Raw genomic sequence first — 16161 nt, forward strand, 5'->3', positions numbered from 1 at the left:
AGCTGCCAATCAGTGGAGTGGGTGGGGATATATAGAGCTCCGTATTCAGGGAATTGTCAGATAAAACCGTGATTATCAGAACTACAGCAAGTATTCCAGTAAGTCATACATTGCTGGAATCTGGGTCTCTGCCCCTTCATATATACTGCTCTCAGATAAGGTAAAAAAAAAAACCTGGGCATAGAATCCTTTTATGTATTGTGGAATCTTTCATCTTTGAGGAATCTTTTTTTCTTCTTAGGATCAGGACAAGTATCACAACTTTGAACGTTTCATTAAGTGGCTAAGCACTTGTGGAATCTGGACAATAGTCAGGTGGACTGTAAAATAAGCAAAAGTATTTAGAAGAGGCCACTTCTTAGTCTTGAGTATTGCTCTGTCATCTTGGCTCCTTGGTAACATTATAATTTCATTCCTAAAAGTTTTCTCTCTGAAAAAGTGGAAAAATAACATAAGTACGAAATCTGCACATAGGGCTCGAAAAAGAGTTTAAATTACCCATGGGCTTTCATGGTTCCATTTATAATGTAAAAATATAGACAAGACCAGCACTCCTCTAGTGCTAAATTAATGCACAGGTGCACGTATGCCAAGATACATACATATACAGTGGGTGAAATAAATATTGAACACTTCACTAATTTTCTAATAGAAATATATTTTTCTAAAGGCGCTATTGACATGGAATTCTCACCAGATGTTGGTAACAACCCATCCAATCCACACAGGCAAAGAAATCAAATCATAGCTTTATATAAATTGTTATGTGTAATAATGAAAATTGACACGGGGAAAAAGTATTGAACACATGAAGAAAGGGAGGTGCAAAAAGCCATGGAAAGTCAAGACATCAGCTGAAATCTAGCAGTAATTGGAAAGCAATCCTGACATTTTAATGAAAAATAATGTCAGTGGGTTCAACTGATTGTCCATATAAAGGTGTTTCATTACCAAGGTGCCACACAAGAAACATCTCACGATGGATAAAACAAGTGAGCTGTCTCAAGACCTTCGCAAACCTTATTGTTGCAAAACATACTGATGGCATTGCAGAAGAATTTCTAATCAATTGAAGGTTCCAGTGAGTATTCTGGGGCTATAATCTGGAAGTGGAAAGATCATCATCATCCCTGCAAGACTATAGACAGAGGCAGAGGACCACTTCTGGAGTGCTTCAGAAAGACCTGGAATCAACAGGTATAATTCTTTCTAAGAAAACAATAAGGAATGCACTAATCCTCCATGACCTGTATGTACACTCACCATGCAAGACTCCATTGCTGAACAAAAAGCATGTTCAAGTGTGTATTAAAGTTTGCTCAACAACATTTAGACAAGCCTGTGAAATACTGAGAGAATATAGTTGGGTGAGATGATACCAAAGTTGAAGTCTTTGGATGCCATAATACACACCATGTTTGGCATCCAAAAGGCACTGCATATCACCCCGAAAACACCATACCAACAGTGAAGTTTGGAGGTGGAAGCATCATGCTGTAGGGCTATTTTTCAGTGTAATGCACTGGCAAACTTCATATAGTTTTTGATAAAAATCTGATGCCATCTGCCAGCTTGATGAAGATGAAACAAATGTGCACATTTTCAGCAAGACCATGATCCCAAACACACAGCCAAATAAACTCTCCATTAGTTTCAGAGAAAATAAAGGTGCAAGACTGGCCCAGGCAATCAGCTGAACTTAATCCAATAGAAAATGTATGGAAGGAACTAAAGCTCAGAGTCCACAGAAGAAACCCACAGAACCTTCAGAATTTGAAGAATGTTTGTGTGAAAGAATGGGCCAAAATCACACCTGAGCAATGCACGTGACTAGTTTTTCCATATAGGAGGCGTCTTGAAGCTGTCATCACCAACAGAAGCTTTTGTAAGAAGTATTAAATACATTTTAGTAAGCGTGTCCAATACTTTATCCCTGTGTCATTTCTCATTATTACACATAACTTTATTTATGGACATCTATGGTTTGATTTCTTTGCCTGTGTGGATTGGATGGGTTATTACTGACATCTGGTGAGAATTTCATGGCAATGGGACCTGCAGAAATATATTTTCTTAGAAAATCGATGATGTGTTCAATACTTACTTCACCCGCTGTATATTAACAAAATGCATTAGTGCTTTGCGATTAACAAATACTTGAATTCCATTAATGATATACACAGAAAAATGTAAATTTTTGATTTAAAAAAAAAAATGTACAAGCCATCAAACCATGACAAGGTATACCTGATATGGATCCTAGCCCTCCCAACTCACTGGTTCCAGTGATAGGAAAATAAATGACCTTGGCATGAACCGAGCTTAATTAGGAAAATTATCCAAGGCACCTAAGGAGCAAAAATGTGCAAGAACCCATATGCCTACATTTGGTAATTTGCTCGTTATGATCTAGCCTCTGTAATGTAGTCTATTGCTCATTATTATTTTTTAAAATTTTTGTAAATAGTTTTGGTGACCAAGAAGTTTAACCCCTTCACGACCTTGGGTGCAGGCTCCGGCGCTGAGCCCGCGTCTTTCCTGCACATGATCAGCTGTCATGTGCCCCTAACAGCCAGTTTTGAAATCCACCTGCGGCTGTTAATCACTGACAGCAGCATTTAACACGCGCCATCCGTAAACGCGTCACAAATGCCGCCCATCGATGCCCCTGTTGTGTGATTGCGGGGCGCCAATGGGTTGTCATGACAGCTGGGAGTCTGCAGAAGACCCGGTTCTTGTCATTGCAGATCTCCTGTGAAGCCCTGCTATGTATAGTATTTGTGACGGATGATCATAACTTCAAGTCTCCCAAGGAGACTACGAAAGTCAGTGAAAAAGTTGTAAAATTTTTTTTTTTTTAAATAAAGAAAACACAAGTTCAAATCACCCCCCTTTTTGCCCCATTCAAAATAAAACAAACAAAAAAAATACACATATTTGGTATCGCTGTGTTCTGAAATGCCCGATCTATCAAAATATTTAAATAATTAATCTGATCGGTAAATGGCGTAACAAGAAAAAAAATCTACATCCCATACTTATTTCTTTTTTGGCCACCGCAACATTGCAATAATAGGCGATCAAAACATTGTATCTTCCCCAAAATGGTATCAATAAAAACGTCTATTCAGTGTTCAAAAAATAAGTCCTCACCCAGCTTCAGATCCCAAAAAATGGAGATACTACTGGTCTCGGAAAATGGCGACCTGAGTAAATCTTTTTTTTTTTTTTTCTTTCAAACTTTGGATTTTTTTTCGCCAGTCACGGTAAATAAAAAATATCCTACACTTGTATGTGCATACTCGTTCTGACCTGGGGAATCATAATGGCAGGTCATTTTAGCATTTAGTGAACATGGTAAAAAAAAAAAAATTGTGGAATTGCACTTTTTTTTGCATTTCACAGATATTTGGAATTTTTTTTCAGCATTTAAAAGTGCGCTATATAGTAAAATCAATGATGTCATTCAAAAGTCCAACTTGTCCCGCCAAAAAAACTGCCATGTTGATGGAAAAAATAAAAAAGTTATGGCTCTGCGAAGAAGGGGAGCAAAAAACATAAAATCACAAAGTGGTGTAGTAGTCAAAAAGTGGAATGTATCAGTTTTATAGAATAAGGCTGGTGTCACACATCCATTTTTTTTTTCTTTGCTTTTTAGAAAAACTGGGTTTTTTTTCAATGTTATTTATCCAATGTTTGGTACTTGTGTTCATTTTTACCATCATAGTTTCATATGCAAAAACAAATCCGTATTTTGCAGTTTATAAGACGCACCAGATTATAAGACGTACCCCAAAATTTTGAGGAGAGAAATATGAAAAAAAACCTTTTTTTTTAATAAAGTGGTGGTGCTTCTTACAATCCAGGCATCTTATTGCTTACCGGGGGTGGTGGCTGCGGTGAAGCGGGGTCCCAGGGTCACTGCTGGTTTTTGGTGGTGCAGGTCGCAGTGCAACAGGGTCACTGCAGTTGGAGGCAAGAGTGGTGCTATGGGTGTCCGGTGGTGCGGGGACTCTGCCGACATTTTATGAAAGCCCAGAGCCCCCGCACTGTTTACTATGCAGTGGACTCCAGGAAAATGGCTGCCGGGGCGACACATGCACAGATGGAGGTCTTGGTGCCAAGAGCTCCATCTGCGCCGCATCTGCTGCCATTTTCCTGGAGACATCGCGTAGAGGTAGGCACGGGTGGATCTTCGTAGAAGCCGGACCTCGGAAGAAGAATGGTGGGCACCATATGCCGCTGCAGGGCTACCGCTCGCCACCGTACTACCACCAGTGCACCCCCATTTTCCCCTTAATTTTGGGGATTATAAAAGTGTGTCTTATAATCCGAAAAATACAGTATGTCAAATTTCCAAGCTTCTCCTACCTAATAATTGTAAAATAAAGTCAGTGTGTCACTGGAGTGCTGTCCATTTTTTTCACAGAGCCATTAACTTGAAAGGGTGCTTTTGATCAGCAAATCAGACCTGTCCAAATGTGGTCTGTCTTTTTTTGTTCAGATGCCCAGAAAAAAAAAACACATGTGAACAGTCCCTTAGAATATAATATGTACCTGTCCTATCCATCAATAACACTGATGGAACACATACAAGAAAACGTATGTGTGGATGGCGGCATGCGGACAGGGACAGCCATTTCACAAACACACGGGTTCAGTTGTTACAATACAATGATTTGATTGGGAACTTTTTCCCTTGGTTTTCCTGAACGGACAGTCTGTACAGATGACACCCTGCCTACTTTAAGAGTAAAGGAATATAAATGTGAACAGCCAGATTGTTGCGTAAAAACTGTCATCAATATGAGAACAGTCATAACTCTTGAAATATCCAGGTCAAGTATACAGCGAAGTAGCAGTTTCAGGTTTGTTACTGCCTGTAATCCAGTTTACCGGGTCAAGCTGAACTCTTAAATATGTTGTAATCGGAGATACTTATCCAAATTAACCACACCAGCTATAAAGATATTGATTTATTAGACAGTGTGCCAAGGTGCACCATGAGCCTGAACAACTTGATATTTCACAATAGGAAATCATTCACTGAGACATTGTAGCAAGATTTGAGCCACTTCTTGTACACGCACATGTTACGTTTTGCTTCAGAAATGTCGGCAGGAAAAATTATTCATAGAAAACCTGCGTTTTTGTATTGCATTTTTTACTGCGGTTTTTTTTTCACCTTTCATTAGAATGAGTGAAAAATGTAAAATGTGTAAATTGCTGCATTTTTCCTGGCAGGAACATATTGTCACGGGTCTGTCAGAGGCTGCAGACAGCCGCACTGCATCTCGCTGCAGAAGGTCTCAGCGGTTGGCTTTGCAGACTCTTTCTTATTTATGGACCCAGTGGCAACCTCCCCCAGCTCTAATTGGGCAGGAGTGTTTATAATTCCCAGCTTGCTGCTGGAAGTTGCAGGTGATATTTCCATTTCTATTTCCCTGTTGAGGCTAGGAGCTATAGCAGTCTTCTATCTTATTCTTGGGTGTTTGGAGGACATCTGTGTTTTTCGCTGAGTCTACTCAAGCTAATTTTTCCCCTTGTTTGTGTATCCCATCTGTCTTTAGTCATTGTGAGGATTGACGAGTGCTCATCCTGTCCTATCCCATAGAGGGCTTATCGTGAGGGTAAGGCAGTGGTTAGGTACCCTGCACGGCGATAGGTGCGGAACCTATATAGGGACACTTAGGGCAGACAGTGTGTTGTTAGATCTGCCTAGGGGTCTCCAATCCCCCCTTCTCTAGTGTTGGGTTCCCTACCCCTTATCCCTTCCTGTTGCACTTTGCCTTTCCAACACTGTGCATGACATACAGTATATACAAAAGACATGGGAAAAGTGCAATGTGTGGACATATAAAATTACATCACAAAAATATATAGAAAAAAAGTTTATGCAGATTATTTTCTATACATAACTTGTCAACATGCTAAATTGTGGTGTATCATTAGGAAAAATACGTGAAACATACAGAAATGTATTATCATCCTATTTAGAAGGGCAAGCAAAGGAAATTTCCAGCACCAGCAGTTGTAAAATCTTGATTTAAATTTATGAAATATCCATATACACATTCCGAACAAAGACACAATAGTACACCATCTGCTGCGTTTCGGATCTCTGGTGATCCTTAGTCGTAGTCTAAGATCAGATCTATTTATATGTATTAATCTTGTGAGATTCTATTGTTGGATGATTAAACAGTATATTTTATTTAAAGGAGAAAACTACAAACACTTTGAAATCAAAGAAGAAACCCAAGGATGAGATGAGTTCCCAAGAGGACCCTGAGCTAGCTGGTTTTGTTTATCCTTACAATGACCTCTTGGTTTGGGCAGTCCTGATGAAGAGACAGAATATGGCTATGTTTTTCTGGCAGCATGGAGAAGGCGCTATGGTGAAGGCGGTAATTGCCTGTAAACTCTACAGAGCCATGGCACACGAGGCAAAGCAGAGCAACATGGTGGATGACACCTCAGAAGAGCTTAAGAAATACTCAAAGTACGTCCTTTAAAAGGAAGATTTACTGCCTTAGGATAGATGAAGTTGTCTTCTGAAGATAACTCCTGTCTATATGCCCTAATGGGGCATATAAATGGCAAGCAGTAGGGTCCCCTGGTAGAGACTCCTCTTGATGTGCCAAAGCGGAGGGTCACTCTTGTGGACCTGATCTCCCATTGTTTTCTTTGCTGTACTCAGAAGTGTAAGCATGTGTCATACAACATTTCTGCTTTGACGAGATTCATCATGATCTAAGCACAAGGCATAGAATGTTTTATGACTCAGCAGCTTTCCTAGAAACAGTTCAGTAATTTTGTTGTTTTTTAAAAAACAATTTTGCAGGATCTGTCAGATTTCTATTAACTTCTGATTTAGTTCTAAATACCTAGTTTAAAAGAACAATCCAGAAAAAAAACTAAAAAAATGACATTTTGTCTGAAAGGAAGGTGCTCACTTTCATCCTCTAAGTGGTCTATGTCATTGATCCATGGGGTTGTAGTATTTTTTTCTTATACAGGCTCTCTGGCAGCTCCTGACAACCACTATAGGGATGGAGTTTGATTCCTAGAGACCACGTAAGTATAACTTTAGAGGTGAGATGAGTGTCTTCCCTGTGGACAAAAGCCTCATTTTAAAGTGAATCTGTCAGCAGGTTTTTGCTAATAACCTGAGAGCAGCATGATAGAAGACAAGAGAGAATGTCACGACTCTGTTGTCCCGGGGCCAGGGATTCTTTCTCTGTCCCTAACGTTAGGGGCGCCCCAGCTTGTCCTGTTCCCCAGATTACTTTTGATGGTAAATACGCCGGGGCAATGTACCTTGCCTTAGCTCCTGAATCCGCTCTCAGTCTGTACCCTTCCCCCACCCAGGGAAGAGGGGAGTAGTAGTATACCGTAGTACACCAAACCAGAGTAACAAGGTAGTACGAACAGGGGTAAAGGAAAATAGCAAGTTTTTGAATTTCCACAAAAACTTAAAATAACCAATAAATTTCGTTCAACTTCACAATTGTGTTCCACTTGTTGATTCGTCACCAAAAATTTACATTTGGTATCTTTATGTTTGAAGCATGATATGTGGGAAAAGGTTGAAAAGTTCCAGGGGGCCGAATACTTTCACAAGGCACTGTACAAATATTCTCACACATACAACATATGGAAACACCTGGGAGTGGAGGATGGGGTAAAAAGCACACAACATAAATCTTGCAACAGTCTGCGGTAAATCCACCAAACTCCTTCTCAACATCAACAAACCACCTTCTCCTAACCATGCAGCCTGAAGTTAGAGGACAATGAGTGCTAGCCAAGGCCCAGATTATATAGGAGATGGGAGTGGCTAACAGTGAACAGCTGAGAGCCTTAATGCAGATTAACCCCTGCACCGCTAAAAGAAATCTGCACCATTTAATATGAAGGTGAAGTGCTTTTAATCAGTGTAGAAGTAGGAGAAATCAGACTCTGCGGTCTTCTGGCTCCTTTCTGTTGCTGTAAACAAGTGACAGAGCCTGGTTTCAATGATGTGTCACTTACTAGGCTGTATGTTGTAGCTTAAGTTAAGCAGTGTTTTATCAACAGGAGATTATCACTGCCTGATTAGGTCTCATGTGCACGGTAGTTAGATTGATTTGTGTAACCCCCACCACCAACACTGATTAGCAGCTTATTGACACTGTGCAGTGTACACAGGAAGCTGCCAATCAGAGGTGTGGGCGGGGTTATACTGACCTCAGCATTCTGACCACTTCTGCTGTACATGTACAACAAATAAAACAGGGATTATATCAAAACTACACCAAGCAGCCCATTAAGTGATACGATGTTGGAATCGGGCTCTCTTGTCCTATTTCTTGGTGCTCTCACATAGCAAAAACCTGCTGTCAGATTACCTTAGCATTCTATTTTTTTTTCTCAGAGATTCACTTTGCAGATGCGCTATATTACATTCATCAACTTGACCTAAGTCCTAAGCACTTAGCCTTTGACGCACCTTTTTGTAAACAAATTATTTAATGTAAATGGTTAAGATGATAACATTTAAAGTTATACATATATGTGAATGTCTTGAAATTGGAATTTTTTTTTTTTGCTTGTTTGCTCAGAGAATTTGGCCAGCTCGCACTGGACCTCCTAGGAAATGCTTTCAAACTCAATGAGCAAATGGCAATGAAACTTCTGACATATGAGCTAACGAACTGGAGTAACTCAACGTGTCTAAAACTGGCAGTGTCCTCTTCGCTGCGCGCCTTTCTGTCCCACACGTGCACACAGATGCTGCTGACAGATATGTGGATGGGGTGCTTGAAGATGAGGAGGAACTCTTGGCTCAAGGTGTAGTTTTACAGTAATCAAATGATTGCATTGTAATATCCAAGCATATTCTAAAATCTAGACCTTCACGTTTCTATTCTAACATGTCTAAAGGGTCATACTGATTGTAGGGGTTCAACTCTGTTAACCGCTTGGATACGCATCGGCACTGGGTGTTTTATATCAAAACAGCATAAAGTTTATTGTCCATCATAAACTTTACAGCTGCAAAATGAAAATAGCTTTCCCCCAGTACCAATGAATAACATAAACAGTCCTTTCTTCAGGCACAATGAAGCAAAGTAAATATAGCAGCTTCACCAATCTCCATATTCCAGGCAGTATCCGCTCCAGCAGTTTAAACGCATTCACCAGACAAACATGCCTCTGTTCAGCTCCAGTCCAAAGTTCATTCTGCTGAGCTAACCCAGCTGTTATTATGCCTGTAAGATACCATCTTTCCCATCCAGACTCTTTTGGTTGCTCCTGCATCCCAGAACTAAAATCCAGTCAAGGTTACTCTCTCAGTAACCTTGTGTTACTGGTACACCCAGCCACCTCGGTGACAATGTATATGAAATAAAAGGTTATTTTTCCAGAAAGAAATTAAGAACCTGTTGCCACAATTTTTTTTTTTTTTTAATTTCTGTTGAAGTAAATGATTACACGGAGCAATATTATGAATTGTAATTCTTAGCTATTTGCTTTAGAAACTACTGATGACTGTGGTACCACATTCTCTCCTAAAGGTTATTTTGGGAATTATCTTGCCCCCCTGCATCTTGATGTTGGAGTTTAAAACTAAGGCAGAAATGTCACATGTACCTCAGGCTCAGGATTTTCACCAGTTTGCCAGGTTTTATGTAGATACCCCGTCTCCTAATTTGAGGACTGAGCATGCAGTGGTGAGTATTGCTTTTCTTTTTAGTTACTGTAACATTACTTGAATATATAGCATATGGTATATGATAAACATCTGTATGCAACTTTAATTAACAGCCCCCTAACATTTTGTAATACTTACACAAACTGTACATAATGGGGTTACCTGACCTTTGGGACACCTACCAATCCATCTGGGCTATCGCGCGGCTTCAACACTCTGTCCCCTTCATATTTTTTCCTTGTACAGTTGTGCACTTGGCAATCCAAGCCAACCCAACACAATCACTTAAAAAGAGCAGCACTGTACTGGATTCCCAGGAATGCCCCATTGCAAGTAAAAACGGTGAAGGGGATGGAGACTGTGGCCAATTGTTCTTCAAGGGAACCTATCACCCCGTTTTTTAAAGATTAGATAAAAATAGTGTGAAATAGGGGCAGAGCTGGGCTTTACATTACTGCCTCTTTGGTGCCTTTACACCCCCGTTAGGCTGCCGAAATACCTTTGTGAAGTGGCCGTTTTGTCCTGTCACTCAAGCTGGTCAGGTCGGATGGGCGTGGTCACAGCGCTGTTTGTCCCCCAGGATCCTGCTCATCATTACGTTGGTGGCGTAGTGGTGTGCGCATGTCCAGCAGATGAATCCACTGCCCAGGAGATGAATAACAGCGCGGTCTTCGCTATTCAGCCGTTTACCTGCGCAGATGGAGCGCTCTGCTGCCCGGGGCTTCAGGAAAATGGCCGCCACGATCTCCATCTGCGCACGCGCGGAATCCCGCGGCCATTTTCCTGAAGCCCCGGGCAGCAGAGCGCTCCATCTGCGGAGGCGCGGCCACAGGAAAGATGGCCGCGCCCACCGGTAAACGGCTGAATAGCGAAGACCGCGCCGTTATTCATCTCCTGGGCAGTGGATTCATCTGCTGGACATGCGCACACCACTACGCCACCAACGTAATGATGAGCAGGATCCTGGGGGACAAACAGCGCTGTGACCACGCCCATCCGACCTGACCAGCTTGAGTGACAGGACAAAACGGACACTTCACTAAGGTATTTCGGCAGCCTAACGGGGGTGTAAAGGCACCAAAGAGGCAGTAATGTAAAGCCCAGCTCTGCCCCTATTTCACACTATTTTTATCTAATCTTTAAAAAACGGGGTGATAGGTTCCCTTTCAGTATTGGTGGGGTTCCCAGCTTTCATTATTAAATGATGGCATGTTTTAATTATATGTTTTCACCCACAGTGGAATGGGACTAACTTTTTAAAGAATTAATTAGCACAAACTTTTGCATCTATCCAGATGAATTAAAATGAATTCCTTACTGCCATTAACAATAAATTGTTAATTGAACAGTACCACAAATTAGCCTCACTGTGTTAGGAGTAACCATCAATCTATCCATATGGAAATATTGAATATTATTCCATAACCACCAGGAATATTATAATATCTAAACTACTTGGGATGTTACATATGATGACTTGCCAATTAACACCCCCTCAACCCCCGAGATTAAAAAGTGTGATGTAAGAAGTTGATAAAGTGACTATAAAGGTGACAAGGGGGGGCATTTTGACATCTCCATCATAGTCACCATAAAAGTGAAGGCAAAATGCCCCAGCCTCCATTGTACAGTCACTCTATAAACTTTTTACAACTGCCTTTTAAATGTCAGGATGGTTTGGGGGTTAGTAATGGTATATTATCTGTGTGGCATGGATAAATCCATGTGAGCTGATTGTGCCGGTGTCTTCATTGTAACAAGAAATAATGTAAAGTAGGTCTATTACTCCATAAAAGCATGAAACCAGTCAGCACCTATAGTTACATAGGTTGGAAAAAGGTCTCATAAAGTTTAACGTTTCTCCACCAGTTATACATTCTCGGTCCTAATTTTCATTTTTCTTAGCAAAGCCTTGATGCTGAAAAGGGAGTAAAGAATTCCACCCAAGAAAAGAGTAATGTACAAGGAAGCCTGTCTATAACTAGAAAGATCTGCGAATTCTACAGTGCCCCTATTGTCAAGTTTTGGTTCCACACTGTAAGTAGAGTTCTATAGCTCGGGGTCACATGTCGAATTATCTACTGTAGAAATATATTTTTCAGCCTATATTCTAGTTTTATACATTGATGCTTTTCTCACGGTTATTTCTAGATGGCATACTTGCTTTTTCTTATGCTGTTCACATATGTAGTGTTGGTGAAAATGGAGCCAGTGCCGAGTGTCCAAGAATGGCTGGTCATTACTTACATCTTTACTAATGCTATTGAGAAGGTCAGAGAGGTAAGTGTTCTTAGCACATTGAACTGGAAACCAGGTGCCGTTTGGACGATTAATGGTTTTGACCACTTTCGTGTTAGATGAGTCCAGCTGTTAAAACCTACTGATCAACTGTACTCCATTGGAAAGCTTGGTGTTAAGTGTTTAACTCCCTTCAACATCGTCAGAGAAAGAACAAAACATAATAGGGTTTCCATCACAAATGATGGCTTGTGCGTCTAATGAACCGACATGTTTAGCTAACAGTTCTATCCTAAGTGTCCAAACCAGACAACACCTATCATGTACATTGCATTGCTTCTCAACGTTTCTGCTGTGGTCATTCATGCTTGTGTTTGACATTCTCGTGGTTTTTGTCGCATTTTTAATAATCACAAAATACAGCAATGTGTCACTAAATCTTGAGGCTGGAATCACACATTCCGTTTTTTCTAGCCAAAGCAAGAAGTAGATTTTCTGCATGTCTTTCATTCCTTAATGCCAAATCAAATCTGTCCAGTCATAGTAAATCCCTGGTTAGAAAACCCCAAGATTTGTTCTTAAGCTCCTCATGAATACTAGATGGAGGTAATGTGTATGTTTAAAGAACCACTCCATTTTTTTTTATATTTCACACTAATTTAATTAAAGTTCCTTGCCCTTAATCTTAAACTCACAAGCGGCAGTCTTTATCTGTTGGCACCGCTCCAGTCATCTTCTGCAGGTTGTGACCTGTTAGGTCGCTCCAGAGGTCATTACTCAATGTAAGTCTATGAGAGCCAGAAAGAGGCGCTCATAGACTTGCATTGAAAGCTTGTGACCGTTACCCCAACTTCTGGTCAGTAAGAAGCTGCGGTCAGAATATGGTGGATCGGGACCAGAGCAGTGCTGGGAAGAGCAGAAGATGGCGACTGGTAAGTATAATACTTAGGTCAGGGAATTTGGATTATCTATACCACTCCAATGGTGAAATAAGAAAATAATGCTGGAGTGGGGCTTTAATGCCTAACTTCCTAGACCAACAGTGTCCTAAAAGAAGCTTGGCTTTTCCTGGTGTATACTGTGACAGTATATCACAAACATGAACAGGCCCTTAGAGCCCCTATACAGTTTAAATTTTAAGCTGGCCATACTCTCTAATGTCAGGAGGTCTGACTGGCAATCTAATGCATATGGGGGGCTCACAACTCGCCACACGACTGATGATGATGAAGAAATAAAATTCAGGCTGTTTTTCTCTTTCCCCCATGACTGCACCACGGAGAGAGGGATCCGCCCTCAGGGACAGGAAACCTACAGGTGAAAAATGCGGTACCTCTCTCCCACATCAGTTCGGTTTCCTGTCCCTGATTGGGAACCTGCAGCATACCTGATCGGCGTAGGATGCCGGGGGTCCATCTGGCCCATCTAGGCAACAGGGAGCCCTGCCTCGGACCTGGTGGTTTCTTCCCTCACTGGAGGCCACGATTCCGGGGTCGGCGGGCTCCGTGCGTGGACAGTGCGAGAGGCAGTGAAGCATGATCCACTCTGCCTCTTCCTTAGAGACTACTATGGCCGGTAATAGGTGGCGGCGGTCACCTGGCACTATGCCGCTGGTCCACCTGCGGCCAGGAGAGGATGGTGGCGGCGGCTACCTACAAGGTAGCATCGTGACTAACGGGGCATCAGCGGCTGCCCCCGTCGCTTCCGACACTCCCTCCTGAAGGCCGGACGCCGGGAAAGTGAGCCACATGCGCGCGTGCATCGGACTCAAAGCATCTCTGGGAAATCCAGAGTGCGCAGGCACGGGGGGTGTTTCGGGGCGGCACTCTGCATTACTGGGTAATTGGTGCTGCGGCGTGCCAACCGCATGGGGGCGATTAAAGGACGGGCATTTGCGGGATCTGGTGCTTGATTTCACCATGAGTGAGCAAGAGCAACTGGCTGAGCAGGCCCTGCAGTCCCCTCCAAAGAAGCACCACCAACAGCAGCGCCATCGCCCGCAGCAGCGACAGCAGCAAGGAGATGCCTCTTCCCAGAGTCGCAGTTCAGGATCCCAGCGCAGCAGAGGCTCTGGTGGATCCGAAAGACCAGCAGCTGTTCAAGTGACAACTTCTACGCCAGAACTGGTATTCCCTTTACAGCAGGAGAGTAAGTGACCTCCATGAAAGTTCATCTTCTAAATGGGGTTTATTGTGTCTTCTTAGGGAAAGAAGTGTACTGCAAAAACCAGGCACAGAGTATGTGCCATCTGTTCTGTGGAGCTACCCACTACGTGGGTGAAAAAGCTCTGTACTGCGTTAATAGAAAATATCATATGTGCAGAGTCCCCAAGATTTGCATCTGACTTAAAAGAGCTGATCAAAACCCAGGTGGAAGACTCGCTCAAAGGGGTTAAAAGATCAAAAAGAAAATGTAAATCCAGGCATGGATCCCTGAAAGTGAGTCCCAGTGAGGAAGATGGCAACCGTTCCAGTTCAAACAGTTAACTCTCTTCACCCTCATCCTCTTCATCCTCGGAGGGGGGGGTCACAATTGCTTCCCTATTGAAGAAACAGATGCCTTAGTAAAGGCAGTTAGAGCAACAATGGGGCTGGTAGAGTCTCGGCCCAAAAAAAGGCACAAGACTTAATGTTTGGTGGCCTAGAGCAAAGGAAACAGAGAGCGTTTCTATTAAACGAGAAAATACAATCTTTAACAAAAAAAGGAATAGAAAAGGCCAGATAAAAAAGTCCTCTTAACCCCAAAGAGAAAATACCCCTTCGATAATCCTGTCTGTTCTTTCTGGGGAAAAGCGCCAAAATTAGATGTTGCTATTGCAAAAGCATCTAAAAAATTTGCCTTGCCTTTTGAAGACATGGGGACCCTGAAGGACCTCATGGACAAAAAGGCTGAGGTATTTTTAAAAGGCTCTTGGGAGGCTGCCGGAGGAGGATTGAAACCAGCCATAGCCGCTATGTGCACTGCCAGAGCCTTAATGGTGTGGCTAGACCAATTAGAGTCACAATTAAAACATAAATCTCCAAGAGAATCAATTTTGGACTCGGTCTCAATAATGAAAGGAGCAGCTGAGTTCCTAGCAGACGCCTCTATAGACTCAGTTAGGCTCGGCGGCAAGGTCTGCCTCTTTTTCGAATGCGGCAAGAAGGGCTTTATGGCTCTAGAGCTGGCCGGGAGACCTACAAAGAAAAGCCAAGCTATGCTCCATTCCCTGTGAAGGGGAATTCTTATTTGGGCCAACCCTAGACGACATTCTTGAAAAGGCAGGGGATAAGAAAAAGGCCTTTCCGGGGTTTCCCAACCAGTCCTATAGACGGCCCTTTCGGGGCAGAAGATTTATACGCAGGAAGCCCCCGAAAAATCAAAAGAGGGATGGGAAGACAAAAGATTTAAGGGTAAAGGCTTCATGCTCAACAAACCCGACAACAAAAAACAACCAAAATGAAGGTGTGCCCCAGGTGGGAGGGAGGTTAACCTACTTTCTTCCAGCCTGGGAAAAAATATCATGGAGCGTATGGATATTAAACATAATAAGAACAGGGCTAAAGCTAAAATTCCACACTCCCATCCCATCACTTTGTCATAACCCCGCAAAGGAAAGTAGGGGCCGAACAGCTAGCCCTCCAGAAAGAAATAGAGTCTTTTTTACAAAGAACGTCCTGCAGGAAGTCCCACAGGGGGAGAAAGACACAGGGTTTTACTCCCTCTGTTTCTCCAGACAAACCGGATGGAACTTACAGGACAATCATAAATTTGAAAAAACTGAACAAATTCTTGGTGACAGAAAGTTTCAAAATGGAGACAATAAAAACATGTGTGAGAAAACATTATCCGTCTTGTTTCATGACTGTCATCGATTTAAAGGACGCATATTACCATGTGCCCATCCATTTAGATCACCAAAGATTCCTCAGGGTGGTGGTAATAATGCAAGGGGAGTTAAAACATTACCAATTCAGAGCCCTCCCCTTTGGCCTAGCCATAGCCCTGGGGTTTTTTACAAAACTAATGGCGGAGGTCATGGCTCATATAAGAGAGCAAAATATACTAATAGTTCCATATCTGGACGACCTCCTGGTAATTGGCAAGTCCTCTCTCCATTGCAGTCAACAGTTGGACAAAGTGATGACATCCCTGACAAATCTAGGTTCGATGTTGAACCTAGCAAAGTCTAGAATCACCCCAACCCATCTACAACAGTACTTAGGGATAACTATAGACTCAATCCG

At 42.2% G+C, this 16161-nt stretch overlaps 1 protein-coding gene across 2 annotated transcripts in view; it reads left to right on the forward strand.

Moving 5' to 3' along the window:
- TRPM6 (transient receptor potential cation channel subfamily M member 6) overlaps positions 1 to 16161 on the forward strand; it is a 292688-nt gene that overhangs the window by 132105 nt on the left and 144422 nt on the right. For both annotated transcript variants that reach the window (XM_077249032.1, XM_077249033.1), the window contains exons 16-20: positions 6222 to 6502; positions 8604 to 8832; positions 9561 to 9716; positions 11603 to 11734; positions 11849 to 11977. In XM_077249032.1, the coding sequence (XP_077105147.1) occupies positions 6222 to 6502; positions 8604 to 8832; positions 9561 to 9716; positions 11603 to 11734; positions 11849 to 11977 (927 nt within the window). The remainder of the gene's footprint in view (positions 1 to 6221; positions 6503 to 8603; positions 8833 to 9560; positions 9717 to 11602; positions 11735 to 11848; positions 11978 to 16161) is intronic.

Source organism: Ranitomeya variabilis, chromosome 1 (genome assembly GCF_051348905.1).
Source record: "Ranitomeya variabilis isolate aRanVar5 chromosome 1, aRanVar5.hap1, whole genome shotgun sequence".
NCBI lineage: Eukaryota > Metazoa > Chordata > Amphibia > Anura > Dendrobatidae > Ranitomeya > Ranitomeya variabilis.